Raw genomic sequence first — 14829 nt, 5'->3', positions numbered from 1 at the left:
TTATTATGAATAGTTGAAATAAATACGTTATATAGGTATACTGGTTATGAAAAACGCAAATGGCCATGCTACACATAAATTGCTTGGTTTATTTTCTTTAAACGACCTGCCTCATGTCTGTCAATAAACTCCATATTAAGAAAAATTAAATCGTTTTTTTTTGCAGCTGGCAACCCTAATCACAAATGTACCGTGACATATCCGACTGCTCTGTGCTCGATAGATTTTTACGGATCTATTAACATGGTTGCTATCGCCGAACATTTTATTTGTAACATTAGCTGACTAACCGATTCTTTTCGTGGTTAAACACCGTTGTCTTTGAACTGACCACATTATAGCCGGATCATTAATGCGGAATGTAAATCCGAGCTATATGAGTACACGGATTAAATTATAATTTAAATATAGCAATGATAAAAAATATGGAATACGTTATCTATACTAGGACATAAATATTTGCTTTTGTCTGTACAGGATATAAAAAGGACACGCTTAGAAACTTAAACTCATAATAAAGTCCCAATAGTCCACTTAAACAATATTAATTTAACCAGTCGAATACCAGCTAAAACAAAAAGCCGGCTACTTCCTTCCTTACTCGGAAACGAAAGAAAGCCATCGACAACGCATCGAACAATGAAAAATTTATTAAAATGCAATAACAATAAAATTCGTGTCCGGACATTAGTGATGTTAAGTTATTCTCCAAACGCCACTTAATGAGAAGTGATGGGTTCGTAAGAAAATAAAAATACAATGTCCCACCCCGGGTTTGGAACCGTCAGGCATTCATATGCAGGGCGCAAGCCTTGAAATTACATGCCTTGTATGCAAAGAAATGCCACGGTGCAGCCGAATGTGTTGTCAAATTATCTAGCTTCGTGGTTAGTTTTTGGATTAGCGTAATAATTATATCTAATGCTTTATTGCATAATAACTATGGATATTTTCAAAGTTAAAGAATAACGATCGAAATTTAAAGCTAGGAAAATTTGTTACATTTATAGCTATGATTCATACCTACTTCAAGTGTAATTTTAGTAGGTACATTATTCAAGTATTACACAGTGACATTAATAAAACCTAATGATATTTAAGGCGAACGTAGAGCCATAGAAATAAGTTGGAATTCAAAGTTTACAAGGAGGTTTTCTGTGTACCATAAATAACCATGCAGGTCTATTTAATAAGGTCATATTGTAAGCAAACGCGACATCGAATCGTATGGAACCTGTTTCTCGCCAATACAAAACAATCGCCACGCGGCCGCTGTTAGACCGTTCACAATTCATATTTATTAAGCACTGGTTATAGTTTTTATAGGAAGTTTATAAACGTTCTGATATGAGGCCATAAATCTCGGCGAGACACCCACGACGAGTTCGCTCTAATCCGAGATGGCTTAACGGCTGCTGTTTCGATAATTATATTGACGTGCCAGTTTGGTTACTCGAAGGATGTAAATCTACGACTTTTATTGTCATTACTCTATAAAAATAAAGATACGGTTAGCTAATGAAATTTATAGTATGTTTATACGTAGGTACGCTACTTACCTTTAAACTTTAAAGTTTGCAACCGCTTGAACTTATAGATAAAAATTAGAATCGCTATTTTGGCAACACTGAGCTTTAAAGTGTCATGCAATTTTTATTGCAAAGTTTTATGTTGATTTTATGCTCAGTATCGTGTATATATTTTGTATGTATGAACTATGAAGAGTGTCACCAAATCGATTATTACTAATTGTCCAAAGAATTCCAAATCACACCAGTGCGTTTAGCTCGTTGTTATTCCTCGTGTAGCCTCTCACGGTACAGTAGCTCGATAATAAGAAATGTAATATAAAAGTATTATAATCCAATCAGAGTGACGTGAGGTGACCGCCCGGGCTCACGATTTACCATTCGGGACGCGGATGGCTGGTCGTAAAACATTTTTTGGACGAACACTTATAAGAATTAGAAGGACATTGTATTGAATCGGCGCATAATGATTACGTAAATGTAAATGATAGCATCATGTGTGGCATGATGAATGCGGTGCTGCGTACTCTAGTAGGTTGGAAAATGTATTTCAAATGTTATAGGTTAATACTTAATGCATTAGCAAAATATATTGTTAATGTTGCTAGATACAATCTTTAAAAAATAACGTGTTTTAATATAAATTATAGGTCTATTTATACGTAGGTTAGGTGGCAGTAAGTATAAAAATTAGTATCACTATGCAAAATAGAATTTGACCATGAAATTCAACATTTAAATTAATCAAATTAAATAGTGGACTTGTTTGTCAAAATCTGAAAACAATATCATTATGTTATCTTTAACATCGTCACCTTGGAGCCGACACATTAGAGGTATGTATACTTGATATTTACAAGATTATCAACATATTATGTGGGAATATTTTGTAATAAATTCAACACATTTATCAACAAAAAAAAATCATCACCAATGTCTCAAATTGCATATTCCCACGCTGTAAACGTCTCATTTAAATAAATTATTCATATATATCGATTCGGAAACTGCTTTTATGAGTCGTCAATTTTGTACCTACTCCAAATATGGGCGGTCGGTTTGTTTGCATGCAAAACTAGCTGCAACTCGAATGGCATAATAAATACGATTATATAACAATTTAGATGTATCGTATGCAATATATCGGTGGTTTAGCATCACATGTTTATAGTGGGTATCTTAAATACTCGATACGACGATCAATAAATTAAAATTAATTCGGCGTGCGAACGGCAAGATCCGATACGCGATATTGACGCCTACATTTATCATTCGCTAACACGTCGGACATTTCACAGGGATTCGGCTGTGGCAAAGTAATGTCTAAAACTAAGGACATAAGGGCGACACGCGTTTCGATGATTGAGCACGTAATGATGGTGTGAGAACAAAGGATAACACGCCTAAACTCGATGTATCTAAGGGATATGTTGCCGTGTGAGTTTATTAAGGCTGTTGATACGCGCGTCGGTACGCAGCTTGCATGCGGATAGGGTCGTACGATCAGCAAGCAAAGTCGACCATCAAACTATATTAGTTTCATCTGAAGTATATGACAAAAAAATTTCTATAAGTCAACCATTTCCAATATTTGAATGATGTTTACTCAAATTATCAAATACATAAACGAAATCCAAGGGATACTTCTATTTGATTTAAATTATAGGACTTTTTTCCTAGCTGTACTCGCAAATATATTGCGGTAGACTGAACGACGCTTTTGTGGCCTTGACGCCTACAACTCTCACCTTTCATTGCGGACAGTAAAGTATGAACTATGAAGTCCAAGTAGAAACGTGTGACATGTTAAGCCATCGCTCGTGAGGACGTAAACGAGCTTCTTCTATTCTCTTTGTAACTATACATATATTTAATATTCTATTTCAAATAGTGGTCAAGGGATTTGTGATTTAAGGAGATTTAAAATGTTTTTTGTATTCATTGGAAAATTCGGTAAAAAAGCTTATTGAGATAACTTTTTAAAAACGCATTATTGATTTGTGACTAGGTACATGAAAAATGTTACCAAAAACCGTTACAAAAGTGGCGTCTCTGTAACAACACTTGCAATGCCCCGCGGCTCGGTCTGATAAGCATCTCTAGTTGCATCTGCCGAGCGGACACAGGCAGGGGTTGGGGTTCAATTCCGGTGCTTTGTTTGCTGTGAGAACCCGCATTGATTGGTTTATGATTTGATTTCGTATTTACTTGTTTTGTTTGCTTAGGTACTTTTCGCGGGATTAGATATTTATTGGCACAGTATTGAATGACATGGATTTCAGCGTGCGCTTCTGAATAGTGTATTGAGATTTATACAGTTTGTTTAAAGAACTGCTACTGCTATAGTGAAATAAGGCTTGGATTTTAGATGAGAATTAAATAAATAAATCTGACTTTGAAACTTTTAGTATTTACATGCAGTAAAGAAAAAAATACAGCTTCAAATTTAGAAACTATACATTAGATTGGCGCCAAAATAGTAGCATAGCGAAATCATTTAACCCGGTACATTACGCACGGTTTTATTGAAACGTCGCTTTGATGGTACGTGGTGGGGGCAGGTAGGGCATGTGGCTAGATGGTGCGATAAGGGAAATTATTCATACACGCTATCGCCCGATCTGCTATTGTAAGGGGTGGCTCCCGTTGGCGCGGCCGCTGTCAAAACGTTGTTGTGTACGCGGCCTAATATTGTGCTATTCGTTTTTCCGTAACTATATGAGTGAATTAATTTTTAGTTAGAAGCACATTTTGTATCGATTGGTTGCCGATGATATAACGATTCTTATTTTCGCTTGATAATTTGTACACATTTCATCGCTTGCATTTTAAGCAAAATTAAACTCTCTACTGTAAAAATTTCAAATTGTTTGATCACAATACAAAACAAAACTTTCCTTACATCCCAGTCACGAAAAGTTCCTCATTAACGAATAGTTATCAACAATCATCTAACGGAGACTTTTCATACCAGTTTTAAAGCCCCAATAAGAGCCCATCAAATCAATCCGTCCGTTCAATATTGTAAACACACAATCACTAATGAATTTCGTGTGCCCACTTACCTCATGCTAGACACTACGGGTGCACGTTGATAACAATCTGGGACTTATCTCTCTGATCAACACCTGGGCAGGATCGATGCGGGCAAGGGTTAAAAAACTAGTTAAATTTGAGCTCCACTCTCATATATCGCTCGCTGGTTATATAAATTCTATAGTTTTCATGTTTACGACCTCATTAGATGTTCGTATAACCTACTTAGATATTTACTTTGATTTCTTATCTGATTCTCGTTAGGATTGTCCTTGTGAAAATGTAGCTACGGTGCATCTACGTTATTTAAATTTATTTTGATTATTTAAATGCTAGAATTTTTAAAACAATGTTATGTCGTATATTTTCCTTAAAAATAGAGATGTGATTATCTTGAAATATTTTCAAGCGACAATGTTTCTGTATGCGTATACCATAACTAGCCATAGAGATAGTTTCACGCTGGTAGTCGAAAGCAGCAATTTGTATTGTAAACATGAACATATATGAAGCGATTGAAAACTGTTAACATTTTCGAACCCAATAATTAGCGGCCCGTAGCGCACCGCATGTTATTCCATTGTACACAACTCACAAGGGATGTACCCTACGAATAGTGAGCCAATAGTCACACAGTTATTAAAACACCCTTGCAAATGTACATATGTTCGAATTCTTTAAATAATAATCGTGAAATTGAAAGGGGAGTGAACTTACCTAAATTGTATTGGTACATATGGTTTCTATCAGCGTGTTTTATTGGTCTTTTGATTAATGCCGTTTCGCTGAATCATTGAATTGTTGGGTTTATACGATTATGTATGTGGATGACATTGTTTTATGCGTTTTTGGGTGTGTGTAGTAATATATAGTGTGAATATAATGTTTGCCAATATTTAAAATTTAATATGTACCTAGGTAAGAATTTCATTAAGGACAAAGAACCGTATGTACCGTTACATCATTTTTTTATTCGTAAGATTTACTTAAAATAAATAAAAACATGCGGTATAATAAGAAGAGCAAATTTAAATATTAACAATTAAGTACGTTCTTAATGAGTAAATATCAGAATAGAAACTCTGAGATGAGAGAGATTTACACTTTCAGATAATTTAAAAAAACGTAAACAAATCACTACACTATATAATTATACTGACAGAGTAATTGTTAAATTAACAAAATTTCCATACAACCGGCTATTTTAATTGCCCTTTGTTGCCACAGTTCGGAAAACTCCAGCCTTTGTTTTTACCGCGTCGTGACTTGACATATTGTGTACGAATTATCAAATAGCCATTATATTTATCTTTAATATAACGTTAATCCTAAACAATGAAGATGTCATGTGAAATAGTTCTATTATTAAGAAAATGTTATCTATACCATCTTAATAAAGTAATTAGGCTATTCATTTTCGTTCAATTAAAGGCTTGCGATAGTCTGACGTCTGTTTATTATACAATATATTTTAACGAATTTAATTTACTTTTTGTTTTCTTTTGGTTCTGTAGTTCATTATCGTGTCGAATGCAGATACAAGCGCGAGTTTATTTAAAAATAGATATCACGAGTTGTTTATTAATTAACGCAACTGTTTTCTTTCTAGGTCGAACGTTAAGTAGTGGTAGTGGTCAAGTGTGCAGGCCGCACTTCCACACGCCTTTGCACCCGTGGCTCGACTCCAAAGCGCTCGGCAGCGGCGCGTGGGGCAGCGGCTTCCAGCAGGACGGCGCGCCGGCGGACAAGCCCCTCTCCCCCGCGCAGCACCCGCACCCCCACCCCCTGTTCTCCTTCCCCCCGACCCCTCCCAAAGACTCCACGCCCGACTCGGTGGCGGCCGCCGCGCTCGGCCAGCAGGACTACCAGGCGGCCGTCGCGCACGCCACCGCCATGAGCGTCGCCTTCATGCAGCAGCAGCAAGAGCTGCCGTTGTGCGGCGACGTCAAACCGATGATGGGCGCGCCGTCGAAACAACGCGAAGGTGCGCAATCTGACTCGTGTCCTCAAGAGAGTCAGCCCTCTGGAGAATACAACGCGCAATACAACGCCGCCGGCGGCGACTACTACAACTACCAGGGGAAGGGATATAGCGCGCAGCAGCAAAAACCGCGTCCGAACAAGACGCGAACGAGCGCCGGTGAGTTCGCGCGAACGTCTACTGCACTCGCTCGCTCGCACTCACACCGAACGCTTATCAGATCATTCAGACAAATATTCTTATCACTATCAAGTGACAATCGACAAATTCAACCAATTTTATAATTCAGACAATATTTACCTAACTTTTACCTTTTTAAACCAATCGATTCGAGGAAACATTTTAATCGTTTGAGTCACAAATTCGTGACATGAAAGCGCTTCTAATAACTATCTGAGACAGTTTAACAGTACAATATGGCTGTCAAGCTATAACAAGATCTGTCCAAATTAAAACCGGTAACGATTCGGTATTGATAACTTCGTCTGGTCTAGATAATGATCTGATAAGCGTGTACTTGCACCGGGATAATCACGTGTTCACTTACATTCACTGGTGTTCTGGTGTCCCAATAACGCTTTACTAAAACGGTGGCGGCTAACTCATCATAGTTTTATTGGTGTTGGTTTACTAATATACAAATTGGATTAATACTATATAGTACTATCTATCGTAAAACATATTTCAGTTATGAAAGAGAAACAGGATTCTTCGCTTCGCTGGATAAAAGATTTTCCATATTGGAAAAGCAAACTTTATTTCATTAGATACATTGGTACACGACGTGAATGAAATTAAATGTGCAGACATTTAAATAAATATTTTATCTTACATACGTAAATAGATTGTCGCTAATGGACGGCGATATTGTAAGGGTTTTTAACAATACAGGCTATTTCGAATAGCAATAGAATTATACTAATCGGAAAGTAACGACCTAGCTCAAGACCTTAACGTCTAATTGATTAACGATTACGTCCGATACAATATTTGCATTCATTACGGTAATAATCTAGCATTCAGATAAATAAATAGTGTTACATAAAATCGGTGAGGAAAAGCAATTAATTACGGTTTAATCTGTGGAACATTTTTAGTATATTTATTCGCCGGCTCATTGTTTAAGTGACATGTGAACAAGCTTCTAAGCAAGTTAAGTTTCACATTACCTAATTGCTGGGTGCTATTGTTTCTCGTGGGTTGCTTTTAATTTTCGGAACGATTTTTGAAATTATGCTGTGACGAAAGTATGTCAATCTTGTTTACTTAACTCTATTTTTTTGTAGACAATTTTCGGGTCGTAGGAAAAACACCGCACTTATTTATTTAAATAAAATTCATACCCTTTCTTGTTGTTGTTTAGAGATTGAAAAAGTAGATTTTCGTTATTGTGTATCATTGTAAAGAATTCATTTACAATAATTAATATTAATGGACTTCCCATTTACCTATAATTTTAATAAAATCTTAGTTAAAACTTAAAAGCTCAGTAGTAGAATTGCAATACAACAGCGAAATGTAAACACCAAAAACTAAAAAGGAATATTGGTTAAATACAAAATCCAGGTTAATGAGTTAAAAATACAATTAAATAAAATTTTCAATTTGGCAATACAATAATTAAATCTTTAATATAATATATTGTTTCACTGACCTTTAATGTTAATGCGACCATTGTTCCTAACAATTGTATGTGTAGTTTTCGCAATCAAGACCCCACAGTAATATGACGAATACCCTGTGTTACTGCGAATTACTCAACATTATTCTACAACAAGAGCGCTTTATTTTAAACATAAATATGTAATTATAACTCTCATAAAGCTTTGACAATGGTCGGGAACAAAAGGCAGTACTTATTGTCTCTTATAATGGTCGGAATATAACGGACGTTGATATTAAATAGAATTATGTTTATTGGATATTTAATATTGATCGTAATTTTGCTACTTTGATGTAGCTTACGTTAATACAGCAATATTTATGTATGCGAGCTTTTAAACACGACTATTTGTAGGTTGAACGGAACGTTAAAGTTCAATACACGAAAAACGTAGAGTTTAAAAGCTCTACTATATACATAAATTAACACTTTCGCAATATCGTTATTAAATATTGAGTATAAATATCCCACGGGGAGCGGATCTAATAGTTAGCGGAATTTCTCAAGGCAGTAATTGGCATCGTATTGAAAAAAGTCGCTCGTTAATTGTTGAAGAAAAACTGAACTATGAGGCAGGTTGTCAAAGCGTCATTAGATAAGGTGTGATAATAAGCCCTGGCGGAAACGCAACGTTTTTATTTACTGTATTGACAATATTTATGAATGTTATATATGAGCTGTTCGAGTTAATTGTTTTATAAATAACAATTTTACAATAAGTGTATTTAAACTGATTTTGAAGCTTCAGAATGCATTTTTATTTAACAGCTTTGAAGAAACAAAATTATCATATTTTGAAATAAATATAAGTAACGATAATTTTTATAAACTACAATAATAAAATATTTAACATTACAATGTTAACCCAACAGGCCGTGTTCGTAACTCGTTCTAAAGTGTACAAAAAGTTCCACAAGGGGAGGTAATTGGAAATTGCCTCTCAATTTATTTATTTAATCGATAACTACTCTTTGCGATTATTTCATTTACTAAACGCTAAAAAAGTGGCTTTATTTCGTTCATTGCAATGTTAGTGGTACAAATGTGAAGGAATTATCTGAAAATCGAATACGGATTGAGGTTTCATAAATATTTTATGGCTCCATAATCAACATTACATTTCCATGTTTTTGAATACAAACTGTAAACTAGACCTTTTTGCTATGAAATTTAAATCCAATTGCAAACATTGTGACAATATTATAGCGGATACTAATAATGTTTGTTTTTTTGCGAAAATTTAAAGAACTTTATTGATATAAAAAAACAAAGCTCATGTCAAACGGTATAAATTTTTGTAATGGAATATTTAATTGTATTAAAATTTTCAAAAAACCCACATTTGACCAACTTACATACCTACTCATAAATAATAATAAGCAAAAAATGTAAAACATTTTTGTTTTCGTTTATTTTAATTAAAATAAAAATCCCACTAATAAGCTTAACACGGCAGCTTTTTACGCATAGATTAACGTGTTTTTTCTTTTCATTTTGAGTGGGAAAATTCGAGAAATACTGTGTTCCATACGACTAGCTGTTTACCCCGGCGTCGCCAGGGATGATCCGATATAAAACAATATAAATTATTACTCGGTAAAGATAGCTGTCTAATGATAGAGCGGTGTTTAAAATCGATCAAGTATTTATTTGTTTAAATGGTAAAAAAAAAACAAAATCTCTCCTTTGCAATATTAAGAATAGCTGTATCAAAGTCTTTGTTTATTTTTCCGGTAGCTTAGGTATCGGTAAAGTTTACTTAGAATTCCGCAGCCGACCTCAGGCTCGGTTCAAGGAGAACGTTCACCAAAGCCTTATCGCAGGATGTGGTGGTCTATTGCAGGTAGACTTGGCAATGACCCTGTCAGAATATATTGATATATTATTGTATTGATTTATAGACAATTCAATAATAATAAAAGTCTTGAAGAGCCAATGTAGGTAAGCCAAGCCCTCAATTTGGAATATGGAAAAACGTAGCGGTTGTTTTTAAAATCGGTTTAAAAATTTACAATACTTATTGTGTTATAATATGTGTTGAGGATAGTGAAATAGCAAAATAATTAACTTATTTTGTTTCAAAATTTAAGCGTTAGGATTTTTTTTGTTTTTTATTTCGATGAAAAAATATACGAATAACGAACTTAATTAAGTTACCATGTCGGATTTGATTTAGTTTTTTAGTATGACTTGCTTAAATATTAGTTACTTATATATACTCGGCATCCTTGTTCTATAAATAGGTACATACTAAAAACATATTATTCATTTATAGATACAGTTTTAAGATTATTCCAAAAAATATAATACAGTGTCCTTTAATGACTTCGCCAACAATAGAACAGTAGTTCATCAGCGTCCGTGACCCGTTACCGAAATCAATAGCATTCATATACAGTTGCTGTAATTTATTAAAGATTTAAAAGCGTTAGTTTCATCTGAATCCGCTTGTTTAGCACGAGGTCACTTCGCACAATGGAATGGGCTACATCCGGGCACCGTACATTATCATAATATTGCTTCCACTAAGGAATATTTTCACCTATGAATACAACCTACTTGTATCTAATTTATGCTGGGCATAACTGGATTGTTTACGCGATTACTGTTTGATATTGTGGTGAAATAAGATTAGAGAGATTATCCAAATAAAGGTTTTATTACGTACTAGATTTCCGCTCGCGGCTTCGCCCGCGTTTTCAAAGGAAAACCCGCATAGTTCCCGTTCCCATGGGATTTCCGGGATAAAACCTATCCTATGTGTTAATCCAAGTTACCCTCTATATGTGTGCTAAATTTCATTGTAATCGGTTCAGTAGTTTTTACGTGAAAGAGTAACAAACATCCATACATCCATACATCCATACTTACAAACTTTTGCCTTTATAATAGTATATTAAGATTGGAGAATGGAGACGTGATTTTTTGTATGTAATTATTATTATATCTGGTCTGTATTTACTATAAAGCTGTGTAGTGCCTAGATAATGGTTATGGAAATTACAATAACATATTATTAGTAGAATGTTGCTACCGTGATATAGAAATAAGTTTAAAAATATAATCAGTAACAACGAGTAATATAATAAATCATACATCCAATTCATATCTATTATGCTACTTGTTAATATTTAACGAACTATGTAGTAAGTACAATAAAAGAAGTGAATTATAGCTGCTTGAATCCAATACTATCAATGATATTTGTAGAGTAAAGCAAATTGTACGAGTGCACTTTCTAAAACAATGCTTACGTTCACTAAAATGGCATTTAATTTAATCTACAATTCCAATGTTTCGACAGTAATTCAAATGCAATGTATCTCACGGAACTTAATGCACTTTTGAATGTTATGGCTTTAAACACAAGGCCCTATGAGTCATAATCGACCATATCTTTTGCGAATTATAATATGCAGGGACATTTCTATTCGGCTCACGTAATGTTGCTAAGATGTTTCGAAGAAAGTTGCGCAACCAATTAGCGAACTCACCGACTAGGTACCAGATTCCAAACTAATATCCAAAAAATGCATTCGAAATCAACCACTGTCTCAAAGGCATAAATGTCATATTAGTATGCAGCAATTTTAATATTTCTCATGTATACATCCGCGCGCTACGGGCTGGCGGGCAGCAGGAATGAAGTGGTACTTATAATTGTAGAGCTATATCAGTTTTTGTAGGAAACAATACTTTTTATGTTAGTGTTAAGAGCTATTTTGTAGTAGCTACATTTCTTTATCATAATTTCATTCAAAGAAATTATACAAAATGAACTTTATGTTATTCTGTAACGTAATATAAAAAATGTTTGGGCCTTTTTATTTCATATACTTTGTATGAACCTACTATGTTCACTAGCAAAGTGTTGGTTAATAAAAAAATTAAACAAAAACACAACAAGTCGTTAAAGTTCAGTAAAAGTATCCGTAGACAGAAATGAATTTGTAGTATTCCTAACAATCAGTCCTGCAGAAAAACCTAACAAACAACAATAAATCTTCATTCGCAGGTTTCGATGCGTGACTCTAAGCCATATATAAGAGTCGATTTAGAAATTTGGAAATGTTCATTACACCATTGTTTTTAGCCTATTCACGTTTGGTAACCGGGCGTTAATGAATATTTTTGTTGCCGAGTATTGTGTACAGCGAGCGTCACGGTCTGCTGCCAACATTGTGGGATACAATTGCACTAACATTTGCATATGACTTCGACGGAAATTCATTGAATAGTTTAATTAAAAAATTTAAATAAACATCTATGTTCAAATTTGTATAGATACAACAGTTATATGCGGTGAAAACAGCAAATAGATTCCTGCCGTGTATAATATGTGTGAGGCTTATTGAGCCCTTGTACGTATAATTACAGGGAGTTCATTGCAACTGTTCGTTGCTCCGCCGTCAAACGTAATTATCTGACCGTATGCTAATAACCAATGCAAATATGAATGGCCGCCCGCCAGTGCAGGCGCCGTGAAAAATGACTTCATTCCTTCACATAACATCGCACAACGCTCCTACTCTACATTATTATAATCGAAATTCACCTTCGATTTGTATCATAGCGTTAAATACCGGCCGGTGAAAACCACGATCCAGATTGGCTTCCAGTTTCTATTTGCATACTTACATATAATTAAGGCGTAATAACAGCCTCTGTGGCGCAACAAAGAATAAGTTTTAAGCAATAATTTAATGGTTTGTATGCAAAATAGCCTCCGTTACGTGTTGATGGGCCGCTGCGCCGAGAGAGCGTCACGGTACACGAGAGAGAATTAGTCCTCCGTTTCCCATAGCTGCTTTAGTTCGTTCCACAGTTACATTGAAGTTTCGATCGGCGTAGAAGTGTTGGGGTTACACCTCTCGAGAATAACGTTGTCAGTCAATACGTGAATTCGATGGAGATCTGTTTTCCCCACGCATGAGGGGCGTGTGAAAAGTTTTGCGCTCTCGACGGGGCAGGAGTAGTCGCTGGAGAGTCTCGAAATATAAAAACCGCCCACTCGGCTACGTAAATATGGCAGATGAAAATCTTTTATCGCGGTCACGTAGCACCGCCGCGTCACGACCGCACGTCACTCCGGGCAATAAAGAGCGAGCCGCATTCTAATTTTGAACAAACACTGGAATTTTTCGCTCAAACTTCTGCAGCCTTTTAGGATAGGTTTATCTCAAACTGGACAGGCACCGTTACGTGCGCGGTGATATCTTTATTTCATGTCGAAATCACGTTCGGAGAGTTGAGCCGGTAGATCATTCGATAGCCGAAATATGAGGCATAGTTATAACTTTTATACTACGATGCGTACGTTTACCCGCTCTGTTTTATTATGGAGTAATTAATCAAAACGCTAGTTTCTACGTTTAATAATACATGTGATTTCGGCTTAGAATAGGGGCAGGCGGCTGTAAATCTTGCGCTCGCCGCCGGCTGCTTCGACTTTCACAAACGTTTTACCAATATAGATGTTACTATTGAACGAAATCAATGTCTACGCGGGACAGTTTCATGATACCCCACGCTCCGTCTAATATCCTGTTATTTTTTTCTAATAATCACTATTGATGTTTATTTATTAGAAACCTTGTAGCAAATTACAGGTTTTACCGGAGCAATATTAAAAAATAAAAGGGTTAATCCAAAAAGTGAGTTGTCGGTTCGATCGCAATAAGTTTTCGATAAGGCCCGGGAGATTTAATTGCCGGTTGTGATCTGGTTTTATATACAAAAAAAGATGAATGGCCCGAGTGCCTAAAGCATCGGGAACATTTTGTTTTTGTAGGGATATTTTTTCTATGAGACATTGGGTCACTTTCACCTTCGATCGAAATCCTCGCGCGGCCATCATTATTTATTCAGCGCATCGTTGCGTATATCTGGGAACTCGGATAATCAGATCGAGATATGTGTTATTATGATATAGATATCTACCGATACACTCTGCAGATATTATCAGTAGGGCAATAAACTCGGTGTATAAGACAGAATGTGGCCACTTTGCGAGCAGCAAAAAAGGTTCATTTGTTTATTCAATTTGAGCACGGAGAGCATAAATAAAAACCTCTAATTCAAATTGGTACTTAAAAAATATAATGGCACTAATTAAAGAAAAATTCTGTCAAATAAACCGCGCTTTTAATAAGCTTGTAAGGTGGTATGCTATAATATTATCAAAGCATATTTTATCCGAAAATATTGTTCGAGATAAGGTTGGCCAAATGAATTAAACGGGTGTATTTTGTGGGAACTTTTTAAAAGGATACGAAGGTGTAACGAGATGAGATTTTATATTCGACCTCGGTAAATCATCGATATTGTAATCGAGTTTAGAGAGAAATTGTGGGCGGCGCGCGCGCATCCCATATGTGAGTGAACGCATCCTTCTTAACAACTTTTAGTAGCAAGTAATTACTCACCTTTTCGAATCCCCAATAAAAAGTCGCGAATTACGTTCGTACATGTGATACCGAGTAATTGAATAAGTATTCTTCCAGAGGGCGGCTCGTCTTGAGGGTTTATAAATAATCTTTTCTTATTGGCATGCTTTGACAATAATCTTTCTTTTACAAAAGTATTTCGCCTTTATAATACCGTAGATTTTATTAAGCGTA

At 35.4% G+C, this 14829-nt stretch overlaps 1 protein-coding gene across 2 annotated transcripts in view; it reads left to right on the top strand.

Annotated features, from left to right (window-relative positions):
• LOC149904435 (GATA-binding factor C-like) overlaps positions 1-14829 on the top strand; it is a 78528-nt gene that overhangs the window by 23427 nt on the left and 40272 nt on the right. For both annotated transcript variants that reach the window (XM_090107197.1, XM_090107196.1), the window contains exon 3: positions 6175-6705. In XM_090107197.1, the coding sequence (XP_089963323.1) occupies positions 6175-6705 (531 nt within the window). The remainder of the gene's footprint in view (positions 1-6174; positions 6706-14829) is intronic.

The sequence above is a fragment of the Colias eurytheme genome, chromosome 11 (assembly GCF_061535395.1).
Source record: "Colias eurytheme isolate Ceu_HAF_F1 chromosome 11, ilColEury1 Martin Lab GWU primary, whole genome shotgun sequence".
NCBI lineage: Eukaryota > Metazoa > Arthropoda > Insecta > Lepidoptera > Pieridae > Colias > Colias eurytheme.
Note: the sequence above shows the minus strand (reverse complement) of the source record. Positions and strands in the feature narration are given on the sequence as shown.